The 15,897-nt window shown below is 43.9% G+C and overlaps 1 protein-coding gene across 1 annotated transcript in view; it reads left to right on the top strand.

Annotated features, from left to right (window-relative positions):
* GBA2 (glucosylceramidase beta 2) overlaps positions 1–11,720 on the top strand; it is a 181,230-nt gene extending 169,510 nt beyond the window's left edge. Inside the window, exon 17 of the mRNA XM_033936957.1 lies at positions 7,183–11,720. Within this exon, the coding sequence (XP_033792848.1) occupies positions 7,183–7,563 (381 nt within the window). The 3' untranslated portion in view covers positions 7,564–11,720. The remainder of the gene's footprint in view (positions 1–7,182) is intronic.
* The last annotated feature ends 4,177 nt before the right edge of the window (positions 11,721–15,897 follow it).

The following is a 15,897-nucleotide window of genomic DNA, read 5'->3' as shown; positions in this document are numbered from 1 at the left end:
TCTGCTTTTAAACAAGGGAAGGAGCTTGGACAAACTCGGATAATTTATTCTCACCTGTGTCACACTGCCCAAACAGCTTACACACCTTCCAGTCAGTTCAACAACTTCATTCCTGCAACAAGTTCGCCGTCCTCCTGCAATTCGATCTTTCTGCCGCTTTCGACATTGTTCACCATGATATTCTAATTTACCAACTCTCCGAGATTGGCAACACCTCTACAGTCCTTGAATGGTTCTCAAAATTCCTTTGTTCCCGATCCTACATTGTCAACATAAATGGCACCTCATCCTCCCCCTGGAAACCAATCTGTGGAGTCCCGCAAGGTTCACCTTTATCTCCTATCCTTTTCAACATTTATATGTCCTCTCTAAAACTCCTCCATTTATCCCCCCTTGAAACAATCTACACCTATGCTGATGACATCCTTGTCCTCCTCGAGACCGACTCGAACCTCACTAATCTCTCAGGGAACATATCCTCTTGTATCTCGAACCTCCAATCTTGGGCCCATACCGTCCAAATGAAATTGAATGAATCTAAGACAAAACTACTTTGGCTCGGCCCAAAATTAGTTCAGCTACCCACCTCAATCCCACTTTCCTCTGGCTCCACTCTGCAGCTCGAATTCTCCAGCAAGGTCCTGGGCGTCATCATTGATTCTACATTGTCCTTCAATGACCACCTCAACTCCCTGGTAAAAAAATGCTATTTCAGCCTACACATGCTGAGGAAAGTAAGATCCTGTTTCCATCAAAAACATTTTGCTGTTCTTGTCCAATCCATCATTCTCTCCAGACTGGATTATTGCAATTCTATCTTCATAAGCCTAACGAAGAAAAACCTTCACAGACTCCAACGGATTCAGAATGCTGCGGCCAAGCTTATCTTTGCAAAAAGTAAATTCGATCGCGTCTCACCGCTCCTATCCAAGCTTCACTGGCTTCCGATAATTTCCAGAGTCCACTTCAAATGCATCTGCCTAACTTTCAAGATCCTCCACAGCATCCTTCCTCCACTTTCTTGGAACTCCTCAAATCTTAATACCAGACCTACCCAAAAATCGAAACTATCCTTCCCTTCATTAAAAGGCATTTCCCACCCAGGAAAACTGGGGACCTCCCTCCCCTTCAGATTCACCGAGCTCTGGAACAACCTTACCTCCCCTCTTTGGAACCTGAGTTCTCTCCAACCCTTCCGTAAACATCTGAAAACCTGGCTTTTCTCAAAAATCTAACACTCCCTCCTCCTCTGACATCCTAGTCCTCTAAACATTCCCCTTTCCTCTGATCTTCATCTAGCCCTTTCCTTGGAGTTCCTTTCTCACCACAATTCCTGTAAACCGTGCCGAGCTCCACGACTATGGAGATGGTGCGGTATACAAACCTAAGGTTTAGTTTAGTTTAGCACCAGAAGGTATGCAACATATAAGGGCCCGTACTTTTATCTACCTCATGCTACCTAGGAAACATTTTATTTCGGTAGTAGAACAAAATGAGTTACGTTCAGGGACACTATTTTCCCTGCTTTTGGAGGGTTTTCAGTATAAATTTGTACCTGAGGCAATGGAGGGGTAAGTGTTTTGTCCAAGATCACAAAAACTAGCTGGGAGGTGAGAGGCTGATATGTGCAGATAGGGAAAGAGGCCTTGTGGTGATAGTTTCTGAAGATCTAAAGGCAAAGAAACAGTGTGACAAGGCGGCTGTTGCCAGAAGGCTGTATAGAGAGAGGCGTGACCAGTAGAAGAAAGAAGGTCCTTGTGTTCAATTTTGGAGACCATATCTGGCAAAAGACATAAGAAGACTTGAAGCGGTCCAGAGAAAGGTGACGAAAATAGTAGGAGGTTTGCACCAAAAGACATATGAGGAGAGACTGGAAGTCCTGAATATGGACAGGGGAGAGATGATTCAGACGTTCAAATACTTGAAAGGTACTAATGTAGAACAAAATCTTTTCAAAAGAAAGGAAAATGGTAAAACCAAAGAACATAATTTGAGGTTGAGAGGTGGTAGACTCAAGAGTAATGTTAGGAAATTCTTTATGGAGAGGGTGGTGGATGCCTGGAATGCGCTCCCGAGGGAGGTGCTGGAGAAGAAAACGGTGACAGAGTTCAGAAAAGCGTGGGATGAACACAAAGGATCTCTAATTAGAAAATAATGGTATAAATTGAACTAAGGCCAATATTGGGCAGACTTGCACGTATATGGCTATTCAGTTGAGGATGGGCTGAAGTGAGCTTTGACGGAGACTCCAGTAGATGGAATCTAAGTACAGTACCGGGCAGAACTCTAGGTTTCTGGCCCAGAAATATCTAAGAACATAAGCGTTGCCTCTGCCGGGTCAGACCAGGGGTCCATCGTGCCCGGCAGTCCGCTCCCGCGGCGGCCCCCCAGGTTCATGACCTGAAAGTGTTCCCTGCCTAACCTAAAATATCCATACCCTATTCGCTCAATGTCCTGTACGGTAAACCTCTATCTGTACCCTGTTATCCCCTTCGCTTCTAGGAAGTCATCTAGTCCCTTTTTGAACCCCAGAATTGTACTCTGTCTTATTACCTCTCCGGGAAGCGCGTTCCAGGTGTCCACCACCCTCTGAGTGAAGAAGAACCTCCTTGCATTCGTTATGAATCTGTCTCCTCTCAGTTTTTCTGAATGACCTCTTGTTTTAGTTGTCCCTGCTAGTCTAAAGAATCTGTCCCTCTCCACCTTCTCTATGCCTTTCATGATTTTATAAGTTTCTATCATGTCCCCTCTCAGTCTCCGCTTCTCCAGGGTAAAGAGCCCCAGCCTGTCTAACCGTTCGGCATATGAAAGGTTCTCCATACCCTTTATCATCCTCGTTGCCCTCCTCTGGACCCTTTCGAGTATTGCCATGTCCTTCTTGAGGTATGGCGACCAGTATTGGACGCAGTATTCCAGATGTGGGCGCACCATTGCTCGATACAGTGGCAGGATAACTTCTTTTGTTCTGGTAGTGATACCTTTTTTGATAATGCCCAACATTCTGTTCGCTTTTTTTGAGGCCGCTGCACATTGTGCTATCTACCCCCAGATCTTTTTCTTGGCTGCCTTCCCCGAGTACCCTCCCTCCCATCGTATAGCTGTACATGGAGTTCCCCTTCCCTATGTGCAAGACCTTACATTTCTCCACATTGAAGCTCATCTGCCATTTTTTTGCCCACTCACTCAGTTTGTTCAGGTCGCTTTGCAATTCTTTGCATTCCTCAACAGTTCTGGCCCTGCTGGAGAGTTTTGTGTCATCCGCGAACTTGATAACTTCGCACTTTGTCCCCGTTTCTAGATCATTAATAAATATATTGAACAGCAATGGTCCCAGCACTGACCCTTGCGGAACACCACTTGTGACCCCTATCCAGTCAGAGTAGTGCCCCTTTACTCCTACCCTCTGTTTCCTGTCCGCCAGCCAATTTTTGATCCATCTGTACACGTCCCCTTCCACCCCGTGACTCCACAGTTTCTTCAGTAAGCGTTCATAGGGCACCTTGTCAAAGGCTTTTTGGAAATCTAGATATATAATGTCTACTGGGTCACCTTGGTCCAATTGCTTACTTATCCCCTCAAAGAAATGCAGTAGATTTGTCTGGCATGATCGGCCTTTACAGAAACCATGCTGGCTCGATCTCATCAGATTATTTTTTTCTATATGCTCATTGATACCTTCCCTGATCATTGATTCGACCATCTTCCCCGGAACGGAGGTTAAGCTCACCAGTCTGTAGTTTCCCGGGTCGCCTCTCGATCCTTTTTTGAAGATCGGTGTAACATTCGCTATCTTCCAGTCCTCCGGGATTACCCCTGTTCTCAAGGACAGGTTGCAAATATGCTGCAGTAACTCTGCTGTTTCATCTCTGAGCTCTTTCAGTATTCTCGGGTGGATCCCGTCTGGGCCCGGAGCTTTGTCCATTCTTAATCTATCTACCTGCCTAAGAACGTCTTCGAGGCTTACCTCCATGCATGATAATTTCCCCTCTTGATCTCCCCTGAAGATTTTTTCCGGTTCTGGCACACTGGATGTGTCCTCTATTGTAAAGACCGACGAGAAGAACTTGTTTAGCCTACCAGCCACCTCTTTTTCCTCTTTCACCAAAGAACAATTTAAATTAAATCATTTAAAGAGAGGGTACGGTTGGGCAGACTGGAAAGACCATTCAGGTCTTTATCTGCCAGGACAAAATGAGCAGACAGATGAAGAAATGTTTTTAGAGATTAGGATAGCTGGAGAATTGGGCAACAGTATAATAATGGGTGATTTTGATTACTCAGAACAACTCAGGAAAATAATAATAATTTATTCTTATATACTGCAAAAGCCATAATAGTTTGAGGCGGTTTACAATAAGAAGAGCTGAACAATCAGCGAAAAAAAGGCACAAAGTAAAGTCATCGAATACATGTAGGCCGAGTATAGAGATAAGGCTTGAGAGTTCTTAGGTTACAAGTCGGTTGAACAAGGACATATACAATGAAAAATAACTCAAACCTATGCCCTATATGGAACAACCAGGACACTGCAAGACCTCACCATCCAACACAGAGAGAGAAAGAAAACGAAGTGGAGAAAAAGCCTCATATAGCAAAAAACTCCACTTCTTATAAAGCAAGCAAACAAACTGAAACCACTTGCACATGTGTGTTAAATAAGCAATGGTGGAAGGACGAGATACTGTAGCATCAGCCCCCAGAAAAAACTGCCAAAAAACTCACAAGTTCATTGTGTGGAACAATCGGCACCTCAGCATAACAGACACCAATATTGCTACATAAGCAGAGAAAGCAAAAAAGCGCAGCTGCCGATGAAGTCCAAGCTGGCTCCAAAGCACACCCAATTAGTGCACCAACGCCCTGACCCCGCAGCCAATTGATCCGATGTGAAAATCTCTGTTTCGCTCTGCTGCGTCAGGGATTTGTAACTTCCTGAATCATAGGCAATGAACTCGCACCAACTTCACACACAATGAACTTCTGGCGCAAAGAAACAGCACAGTTCACAGCTGTTAAACCTATCCAGACTTCGCCCCTTGAACCAGCAGACCAATCCACAATCTGCTTCAACCAAACAACGCCACCCATTTAATCTGAGCATTTAATCCAGCTGACTGGACTCATTGCCTCCAATCACCGCGTCTAGCTGTATAAGGGAGGTGCTCAATTAAACTCATGCTGAGCCTCAAGACAGTGTACAACCATAGGCTCCTCCACACATCGAGTATTCAAATATGATCTATGCTCAAGTAGTCTGGTCTTAAACCGGCGGGAGCTGTGTCCCACGTACAGCATAGAACAAGGGCACACAATGATGTAAATAACCCCCTCAGTCACACATGAGGTAACAATCTGTAGATTGTAAACCCGTCCCGGGGTGAATGAACACACCAGACTCAATCAGAGGACACACTGAGCAGTTACCACATTTGCGATGTCCCAGTGCAGCCTGTGAAATCTGCTCAGTCAGTACCGGTCTAAGAACACTTGGGCTTACGATGTCACATAAATTCCTATTGTGACCATAGGAAAATAGTACCCGCGTGTGTTGAAAACATGGATGTAACACAAGATATTCATGTGCCTCCGTAGAACTCGCTCTGTTCTAGACATCTGGTTAAATGTAGACACAAACGGGATAACATCCTGCTGAGGCTGGCTGTCACGATATTTGAATAAACCCTCCCTATGATTGTAAAAGGCTCTTCTTTAGCACTCTCCAGACCAGTAGAGGTTAATCTTTACAAATGGGTATATATCCAATCATGACCAGCAGGTGGAGACTGAAAACAAAACTGTGGGACAGTATATAATATACTCCCTTCTCTATTTACATCAGTCTTCTTTCAGTCTCCAGCAGGTGTTGAGTGATCTGTACCCATCTCCCTTGGTAGGGCTGTTGGAATTTGTTTAGGGGATTTCTAGTCCCTGTTTTTGGCCGGACAGAGCTTGGGTGGGCCCTGTTTGGGGGTCCGTCCGACCTCGGGGGTGTCAAACCCGGCGGGTCTCGAGCGGGGTCCCTCCCCCCACTTCCTCCACCTCCCCACATTTTTTTAGAGGAGCCTCAGCAGTAAGCCTTGCCCCCTAAATCAAGCAAGGCATATGGCTTCGAGAGCCTGTGAAGTCTGTTCTTTTAAAAAAAAAAAAAAAATCTGAGGTCGTGCTGGTCTGGAGCATTGTTTCCCTTTAAAGATAACTGTATTTTACTGTATTTTTTTCATCTAATCAGCACTTTGTTTCTAGCTAGGTCGCGTATGGAGCAATTGTGCCCTTCTCCGGGGGAGTGGGACACAATTTGGTCCAGCTGCGAGGCACTTGCGGCTGGCCTGAACTCAGCGGTTTGGGCCGGTGAGGTGGTGGAGCTCCATCGGCAGCGGCTGCAGGTGCCCAGAGCTTCCCGCCGATGGTGCCTCGCAAGTCGACTGGGAGCAGTGGGGAAGTCCGGTCTTCCCCAGCCGCCCACGGAGGGATTCCCCGAACCACCAACAGTTGGGTTACAAAGGATTCCCTCTCAGCTGATTTTTTGACAGCTGATGCCGACTTGCCTGTTTTAGCGGCTGGGACTGTTCAGGCTTCTCAGCCGCTACAGGCCATGGAGGGAGCATTTTTGGCGGGAACTTCACCATTTTCTCTGTCTGGCCCCTCCATTTTGTCTGCAATCTCAGGTGACCTTCCCCCTGTATTGCAAACACAGGGGCAGGTTTCAGCAGGGACCCCCAGGGTTTTTTCCCCCCTGATTTAATTTCTTTCTTTGTGCAGACAGTTGGGGGTCCCACATGTGCCCGGGGGGTTTCGGGAGTGGTTTTCCTTCCGCACTCCCTGTGGTTATTCCTCCCTCTTTTCGTTTGGCGTCCCCTCTTCCTCCTCCCTCATCCATGCGCCCACGGGAGGGCTTGGATTGCAGATTGGTGGTCGGGTTTTCAGGATTTCCCCAATGAACATGCATGAGATCTATTTCCATGCACTGCTTTCAATGCATTTACAATGGAGAAATCCTAAAAACCAACTGGATTCCGGCCCTCAAGGACTGGAGTTGCCCACCACTGAGCCAAGATGATAGATTTGGGCAGGTCACTAGCATCTTTAAAGAATTTCAGGTATTGCAACTGCACACCCTGCCATCCTGGTTCCTTTTCTACTGCCTGAACCCTAACCTTGTATCCTTTTTTCTGTGTCTGACAGGGTTTGGTGAAAGAAGGCTTTGACACTGCAGAGGGCTGCTACAGGACCGTGTGGGAACGTCTGGGTATGGGATTTCAGACCCCAGAGGCCTACTGTGAGAAAAATATCTATCGTTCCTTGGCATACATGCGTCCCCTCAGTATCTGGGCTATGCAACTTGCACTGGATCATCAAGCCTCTTTTAGGACTCTAGAGACCATGGAGGCAGGAGCAGGACATGTCTCTGAAACCCCAGACTTCAGAGCAGCTTGGAATGCGGAGACTTTGAAAGTAGAAAGAAGAGAATTTGCAGAAGTTCCAGGGATCCTGAATGCAGAAATGGGAGCACTCTTGGAGACTAAAATGTCAAATCAAGAATATGAAACCAGTGGAGCCCTATAAAATACCAAAAAACACCTCCAGAATTAGTAGCTCGGACAGTACAGTTAGTAGTAAGATTATACAATCATATGATTAGGGAGGAAAAGCCGGCACAGTCTGGGACTTATTTGTGCCTCCGTGTAGGCATAAAAATCTCCCCTCAATTTCGATTCCGCTGTGAACAATCCTTAAATGAACGTGCTACAGAATTCTTAGTCTAAAGTCTCTCATGTTGGAGATCTTTAATCCTCAACGTTAAAAATTATGAACTGGTGCTCAGCATCTCATAAAAAGTCTCTAAATGAATTTCCTTAGATTCACTTATCTTGTCAACTTCACTATCTGTGATTTTGAATCACTGCTGTTGTAGATGAATGCAAGCAAGTGCTAAGCATTTTTCACTGTGATCCAACTGCTGACGATAGCCAACGTTTCACCAGTACGACTGCTTCAGGAATGAAAGGATCTGAAATAATTACAGGGCTCAACCGCTCACTTTTTTTCTTGTAACATGGCCGCGCTCTTTGTCTAAAATTTGAAACGTCAGCATGTGATGTAATCGCCAGCTGGACCTAATAATCTTTTAAAGGGGCCAAACCTGTCCCCATAGTGAATGCAAAAGCCCAGTCCAAAAGAAGTTGTTCTTTATTTAAAAAAAGAAAGAAAATAACTTCAAGCCACTGTGAATTCAAAGAAAACTCACCAGTGTGTTTTACTGAAAATCATGATTGAATCATAATTTTTTGAACTTTTAATGGTGCAGTTCCATTTTAACATTTAGACCTTGGAGGCCCCATGTTCAAGCATGAGAGAGGTCTCGAAATCAAATTTCAGGAACAGGCGTCATCGGAAGCTCGAGTGGAAAATACTTGGACAAAAAAGTGACGGAATTCTCAGGTGTTAAAGATTTATTTATATTGATTGAAACTTTAGCACTTCTCCAGACACTCCCCCCGGTAGCAATTTTTAGAGCCGACCACGGCAATAACGGCTCCGAGGCTCATAGAATGCCGATGAGCATCAGAGTTGTTCCCACCACAGTCGGTGCTAAGAATGCTAAGGCGATAGCAAAGTACTGCAGGTGACCTCTGGTCATTCAGGGTTATCTTTATTGATGCTGGAATTTTACCACCTTGTTTTCTTCTATGTAAGGCAATGAGTGCAGGCACTTTGCCCACCTTGCGTTCTGTGTCTTGTTTCATATGGGCAAAGTTTTCTGTTCTCAGAGGCAGTGGTTGTGGGTGTGCTAAGGATAACCGAACCATGACTTGCATCCTTCTTTATGGGAAGGGGCAAAGATTTCTAGAAATAAGAAAGCTGCTTCCCTTCTGCAAGTCCTTAATCCTTTTAGTTTCTTTAGCCAGAATTCCCTCCACCCCTTTGGGCTGCAGTAACTGAAGCAAACTGCTCACATTTTTCACAAGAAAAACACCTCTTTATTTAGGTTCCATAACTACAAGTAATGAAATGAGGAAAGTACAAGTTTACTCTAAGCTAAGCTAAACTAAACCTTAAGCTTATGTACTACATCTTCTCTATAGAGATAGAGCACGGCACGGTTTACCAGAGTTTTAAAGAAAGGAAAATATAATACGAATTAGTGATTAGATAGAGAGCAGCGGAATTTACATTTTTGAAAATAGCCACATTTTCAGATGTTTCAAAATAATTGGAAAGAGCCCAACATACGCAGCTGGACAGGAAAATTATTCCAAAGCTCAGTGATTTTAAAGTAAAGAGATTTCCCTAATTTTCCAATATAGCTAACGCCTTTTAATGAGAAGATAATTTAAGCTGTTGGATAGATCTGGTAATATCAGGACTCACAGAGTTCCAGGATAGAGGAATTAAAGGAAAAAGAGTGCTATGTAAGATCTCAAATGTCACACATGGGCATTTAAAGTACCGTATTTTCCGCTCCATAAGATGCACCCTATATTTAGAGGAGGAAAACAAGAAAAAAAAAAACATTCTGAAACAAATTCTCCCTGCCAGGCTCTGCACCCTGTCCCCCCTCTGGTGGTCCAGTGGTGGGCCAGGGCAGGAAGGCCTAGTGGCAGGCAGGGAGAGATCAGGCAGGCCTGCCCCCGCCCCTTCCCCCCCCCCCCCCCCCGGTACTTATTTTTAATTAGGCAGGGCAGCTCCTGGCCTCCCTTCCCCCCCCCCCCCCCCCACTGTTACCTTTTTAAAATTCTGACGCCCTCCCATGCTGGGCGTGGCTGCCTGCCTCGTTCCCCAAGCACTGACAGCTAACACGGTTGTTTCAGAGTCCTCTTCCCTTGCAGTAGGGTGGCGCACAAGGCTGCCAGCCTGATCCCGTGCCACTTCCTGCAAGATCTCTCTTGTTAAGAATGCTCATGGGAAGTGGCGTGGGACCAGGCTGGCAGCCTTGTGTACTGCTCTTCCGCAAGGGAAGAGGACTCGGAGGCAGTTGCATCAGTGCTTGGGGAACCAGGCAGGCAGTCGCGTCCAGCAAGGGAGGGCATCAGAATTTTAAAAAAGTAACGGGAAGGGGTTGGAGGTGGAAAAAGTGCATCTTATGGAGCAAAAAATACGGTAAACCCTAGAGATTATTGGGAGCCAGGGAGGTTTTTACAAAAGCGGGGAAATATGCAGAAAGTAATTAAGTACTGTTTTTAATATTCTCTAGACAGTTATGGCAGCTAAATGAAGGGTCTCCCTTTGCTGTAGCTCCTTTCTTTGTTGAATTGTGAAAATGGGGGGTGGGAAGAGGACGTTCATTTTAGTGTTGGATGTGGGCAGTTTTTGAACTTTGCTGTCAGTGGTCTTTGTAGACACCTGCTTACAGTCAGTTTCAGGGAGTGCAATCACTTTTGCACTCTATGGAGACTCTAGGACCTACTTCCTGATTGCTTTCAACCCCTACGTCCATAGCAATCCTCACACATTCACTATGAAAATTGGTGCATCATGACTTCCATTCATGCCACTGCAGAAGGGTCGTCTTTCCATCCGTTTTTGCTCATGATTGCTGTGAAAATCCTGCCTTAATCATGTACAAAGAAATTGTCTGTGTGGTGTCAGGGTGCAGGCACCATCCTTAATCACTGAAACTGCAGTCATTTTACAGTGTACTAGAATCAAGGCTACCTTTCTAATGTGATTTCTCTGTGGTTCATGTGTGTAATTAGTCAAATGCATCCGTAGTCTCATGTGCACAAGCCTCTGACCTTTGTACAGGTGGACCATGGAAAGAAGGGTGAACAGTTCCCAAAGTTCAGCTCTTTTCTAACTGGTTCATTTGCTTCTGTTTTAACTTTTCATCTGCTAGATCATTGTTATAAACTCCTGAAATATGATAATCAAGGAACTGAAGACAATCTCTAATCATTGCCCTTTTTTCTGCTTATGATTTTATGATCAGAAACAGTGTGGCATCTGCTGGAAATTAAGGTTGCATTGTCTGAATCCCATTGTGTTCACAGATTTTCCCTGATGCTTCATGGAGCCCCTGCAGATATTTCACAGCCAAATTCAGGGGCTTTGTAGTATTCTGGTATCTTACTGGCATCTGCAAGGGTCCTCATTATATTATGAAATCCTTGACTGAAAACACAGGACCCACAGCAGATGATCAGGGCCCCTCTTTTACTCTTGAGATTCTCCAGTTGGCATAGGGCCCTCTTAATTTTCTGCACTCCTTCCTGTACCACATGGGGGCTGAAGAACTTGCTCAAAAATGTCCTCATAGGGTTCTTTTCATGCCCTGGATTCCTCAAGGCACTGCAAAGGACAGTCATATATTTTGAGATCCTCCAGACACAGTCCTTCATGCTCTGAGGTCTTGCTATGTTCTGGGATCCTCAGACAACTGTGAAGGGCTCCAGTCATCTTCTGAGATCTTTCAAATACTCCCGACCAATGGTTCTTAAACCTGTCCTGGGGGTTTTCAAGATATCCCTGATGACTATGCATGAAGCAGATTTGCATATAATAGAGGTGGCAGGTATGCAAATCTGCCTCATGTATATTCATCAGGGATATCTTGAAAACCCCCAGGACAGGTTTAAGAACCACTGATCCAGACTGTTCTGTGATCTTCAATGCACTCCAGAATTTGCACAGTATTACAATATAGCTGTATTATATATTGTTTTCATTTGATTTATTTTAGTTATTGAGTCATTTTAATTTAAAATAAAAATTATAATTTATTATTCAGATTGTGCGTTTCCTGTTTGGGGAGAGGGAACATCCATAAAACTGCTGTGTCTGCGCTTAAGAGTAAAGAAAAAACATACAGAATTGAACTGAGGCCTGTTGTCCAGTTTCTAACAAATCTCCAGCAGATCCCCCCCAAATAGATCTGTTATCACTTATTTCCAGGGATCAGCAGTGGCTAAATAGTCCTAGTACTACAAAAAACACATAAAATGAAGCTTATAATCCAGTCAAGACAGCGAGGCCAGATGCTGACAAAGTCAATAAAAAGTGTTGAGTTAAAACAGAAGGGCATGATTGGGACGAACTAAACAGGGCCCCTGAGATTCTGGAAAAGGCTCAAACATCCACTTCATATGCCATTCCTTGGGAAGTTGGAGACCAAGGGTGTTTAGTGCACTATACTCCCTCTGCCCTCCTCAGGAAAGGAATCAGACCAAGGCAGTACATCGGGCCGCATCCTCATCCTTTCCTGCCCAGGATTGACTGCTGCTTTGAATTGTGCAGTTCACAAACACAGGTGAGGACGAAACAACCCAATGTGCCTAATTGACATAGTGGGCTAGAAGAGTGGAGGGGAATTGAAAAAGTGGAGTATTGTTTGGTGCAGAGGGATTTGTGAATGAGAACAATCTGAGAAACAAGCCGGAAGGTTGTGAATGATGGGTGAAAAGGATTCAGGTCCCAATTCCTGCCCCATACTTTCTCTGTCTCTGTCATATGTAAGTCAGGTACCTGGGGACACATCTTAAAGACCAGAAACCATCTTTCAAATATGTCCGTCTTTTATTATGAGTTTCACATATTTATACGAATCAGGTTTGCCAGCATGTGATGGCATGTGACGTAAGGTCACATGAAACTTTAAACACATCAGCATTTTTCCTAGCTAGAGATTGAAGTCCACAGAGGGTCAGAAAAAGCCTTGACCAGCAGAGCTTCTTAACTAAAGCTGTCTGTAAATACGGCTTAACAAAACAATTGAATTCACTTCACATTATCTCTGTTTAAACATTACCTGTCTTCAAAGAAGGGAAAGATAAACAGGGCCTACCTTTGCATCTTTAAACAACATATGCCTAAGGACACTTACTAAAGTTCTGATACGTGTCCCTTCAAATCCCCTCTTACGACATGTAAATGACGTCACAAATACACAGCATGAGCTGGAAGGGAGTGATACCTTAGGTATGTCTCTCAAGGAGGGGTCTTTTAGGAGCTGTAATACGAATAACACAGTACATGAGCAGTCAAGATAAGAGTGCAAATAATAAGAGATTATGCATTCAACTAAAGTGCTGATCCCAAAAATTAGATAAATCAGAGTTACATTTGAACTCAGCAAAGAGGTCTGCTAATTTCTGAATGTCCATAGGAGGACCTATATTGTCAGAAAGAAAAGTACAACAGCATAAAGTACTGAGGAGAATTTTTCAGCTAGAATCCTAGCTAGGGCCATACGATTTTGAGAACCATCTGAGAAGTGGAGCCTAATTAATCAGTAATACTTTGCAAGGCGTCCCTAGAATAGTTCACAAAGCGTTGCTGATTATAATAATTTTAACTAATCCAATCAACATTCTTATTAATAGTAATAAAGGGAATAAGGAACTCAAACCCAGCCTTAACCTGAGCTCGGGCCTTAAATTCATCTGGGACCCCTCTTGGGACCCCTATAGCATCTATGTATACATCTGATCAGATTTATATCAAGACAAATAAAAGGAAAAACCATGTGAATAGGAAGGATGCCTTTCAGAAAAATATGCAGGAGCATGGTAACCTTAACTAAAGTGCACTGGCCTATCCACTGGCTGGGTAGCTTAACAGGGAGCCAAAAGTCTCCATAAAGCCAGTAAATATCAAATCTAATGTAGTACCAATGGGGCATACCTATGAGCCAAGACAGAACAATAACCTGGGGGTAAATTACCTACAAAACTACTCTGTGTCAAATTAGAAACATGACATGTGTAATTGCCCTTATAGATGATAACGGCAATATCAAGCTTTTGTTGTCCTGGCAACAAAGGGTATTTAGAACACTACAGTGCACAAAGGGGATAGGTAAATAACCCAAAAAGGCATGGTTGGATACCAGGAGGGAGGTCCAGATGTACGGTTCCTAGATGGGGTCTAGCTTGAGCACATATGTAACAATTACTCTTATTATGTTGATCAGCAGTGAATTTCATCCATTCTAACCAAAGGTTACGTTTTGAAAACCCTACCTCAACAGCCACAATATCTTCAAAAGTGGGATTGGCAATAGCCATCATGTCAGTAAGTTTATTGAATGTAGGGGCCAGTGGGTTAGTATTTTTTGGGGCCCCCACAAGATGGCGGGAGAGGATAAGTGGAGGTAGATAGATCCCATAAGAAAACTGATGATAGCTAGACCCACCCTTAAACCTCATGTCCATAATGTACATACCTTCATCAGTAGGTCTAGGGTTGTCAATAGTAAGAGAAAGCTTAATAATTTGTGCAGGAACACTTTTCCTATAACAGTGTCCAACCTTATGAAGGGTCATACAAGTAAGCAGTGATTTACCATTTTGGTCCACTGTTTTTCAGAGTATTTTCTAGTTTATAAACCCAGTCAGTATTAATATTCCACCCTACCACTCCCCAGAATGCACACTTATCCCCCCAACGTAAGTCAGTAACATATACATATATGTCCTTAGTTTTAGGAATCTCTGAGGACCAATGGCACAGCCTTGGGATATCAATTGATAAACAGTCCACAATGTCACAATACTCAAAGGAGAAGGTGGCAACTTGTACACTGCTGGAATTATACCAAAGGGTAGCATCGGTCTTTTCTGGATTCCAATTGAAGGACAGCCTTTGCGAGGGAGTAGTCCAGCTTGACATCGTGTTCGCAAAGAGGTGTCGGGGGTGCTGTTTACAGCAGGAGTGTCATTTACAGATGGGTATGGGCAGAAAGTGTCGTGGACCCAGAACACATCATCCCTGTAGACCCAGTGAAAAGGATTCATACAGGGAGAAAAACTAGCAGCAGCAGTGCCAGTAAGAGAATGATAAAGTTGGTAGAATGCTGCAATGAGATCATCATGTTGTTCCACTGGAGGAGGTGAAATCTGCGCAGGGAAGACTTGCTTCTGGGGTTTTAGGTTAACCCTCTTCAAGCGACTTGCGTGGATCCAAACAGGAAACTCCTCAGTGAGTGCAGCGGGCCTGGTCACAGCGATCACAGTAGTGGGAAGGCCAAAGGGGAAATCTGTCTGCTTCCGATCCTTGGAAAGCTGCTGGATAATCACCAGGCTGGAAAAAATGGGTAGGAATCTGTGGAGAGAAAGGAGAAGTGCAAGACACGTTTCTTTGAACAAGCCCTAATATTTCAATTAGCTTTTGGACGTATTCCTCCTGTATCAAGGGAAAATCTACCCATGGGGCGGGGAAAGGTCATCCCGTGAGAACCTCAAAGGGAGAGCAGCCAGATGTCTGTGCATACAGAAAGAGATACTTGAAAAGAAATGCTTGAAAAGCATTCCAAATATCATTCAGCAGCTGTACTCCAATGTGATCCAAATAAGAGATAGAAAACAAGAGAAACCATGTTGCCTGTACTGAATGTGGCAACATGCACAATACCAATTCATTCACTTAGCATAGCCATGGCAAAAGAGAGACAATACTCACTTACTTAAGGTTCTTAATTGAACAATCCAAAAGGATATGTTTTTTCGTGCTTCATATAACTATTATGCACTTCAGAGAGACCATACTGATGTACTGAATGTATTCAGAAATGTATATTGAATGGATCATATGTAGGGAACACCACGAAATAAATGCTGTATAAAGTAAAACTTTTTTCTTAAACATATAACCCTTAACTAAACTATATTCAGAATATAAAAGCTAAAAGTAAAAGAACATTGCGCAGTTAGGCTAGTAAGAAGTGGAAAAAGAGCTCTAGAAATGGCCAATATTATGTATCCTGGGGTACCCACTAAACTAAGACAAGTAGACATGACACAGACAAAACATAAAGTTTTTAAACGTGGAGCTATTTCTCCATCTGTCAAGTGTGCAGGGCTGAATTTAACTCTGCAAATAAACACATTGATATAAAAAAAACCAAAACTACAAATAATGTATATCATAACCATCTCATATTTGGAAAAAGGGCATAAAGCTAAT

The sequence above is a fragment of the Geotrypetes seraphini genome, chromosome 1 (assembly GCF_902459505.1).
Source record: "Geotrypetes seraphini chromosome 1, aGeoSer1.1, whole genome shotgun sequence".
Taxonomy (NCBI): Eukaryota; Metazoa; Chordata; class Amphibia; order Gymnophiona; family Dermophiidae; genus Geotrypetes; species Geotrypetes seraphini.
Note: the sequence above shows the minus strand (reverse complement) of the source record. Positions and strands in the feature narration are given on the sequence as shown.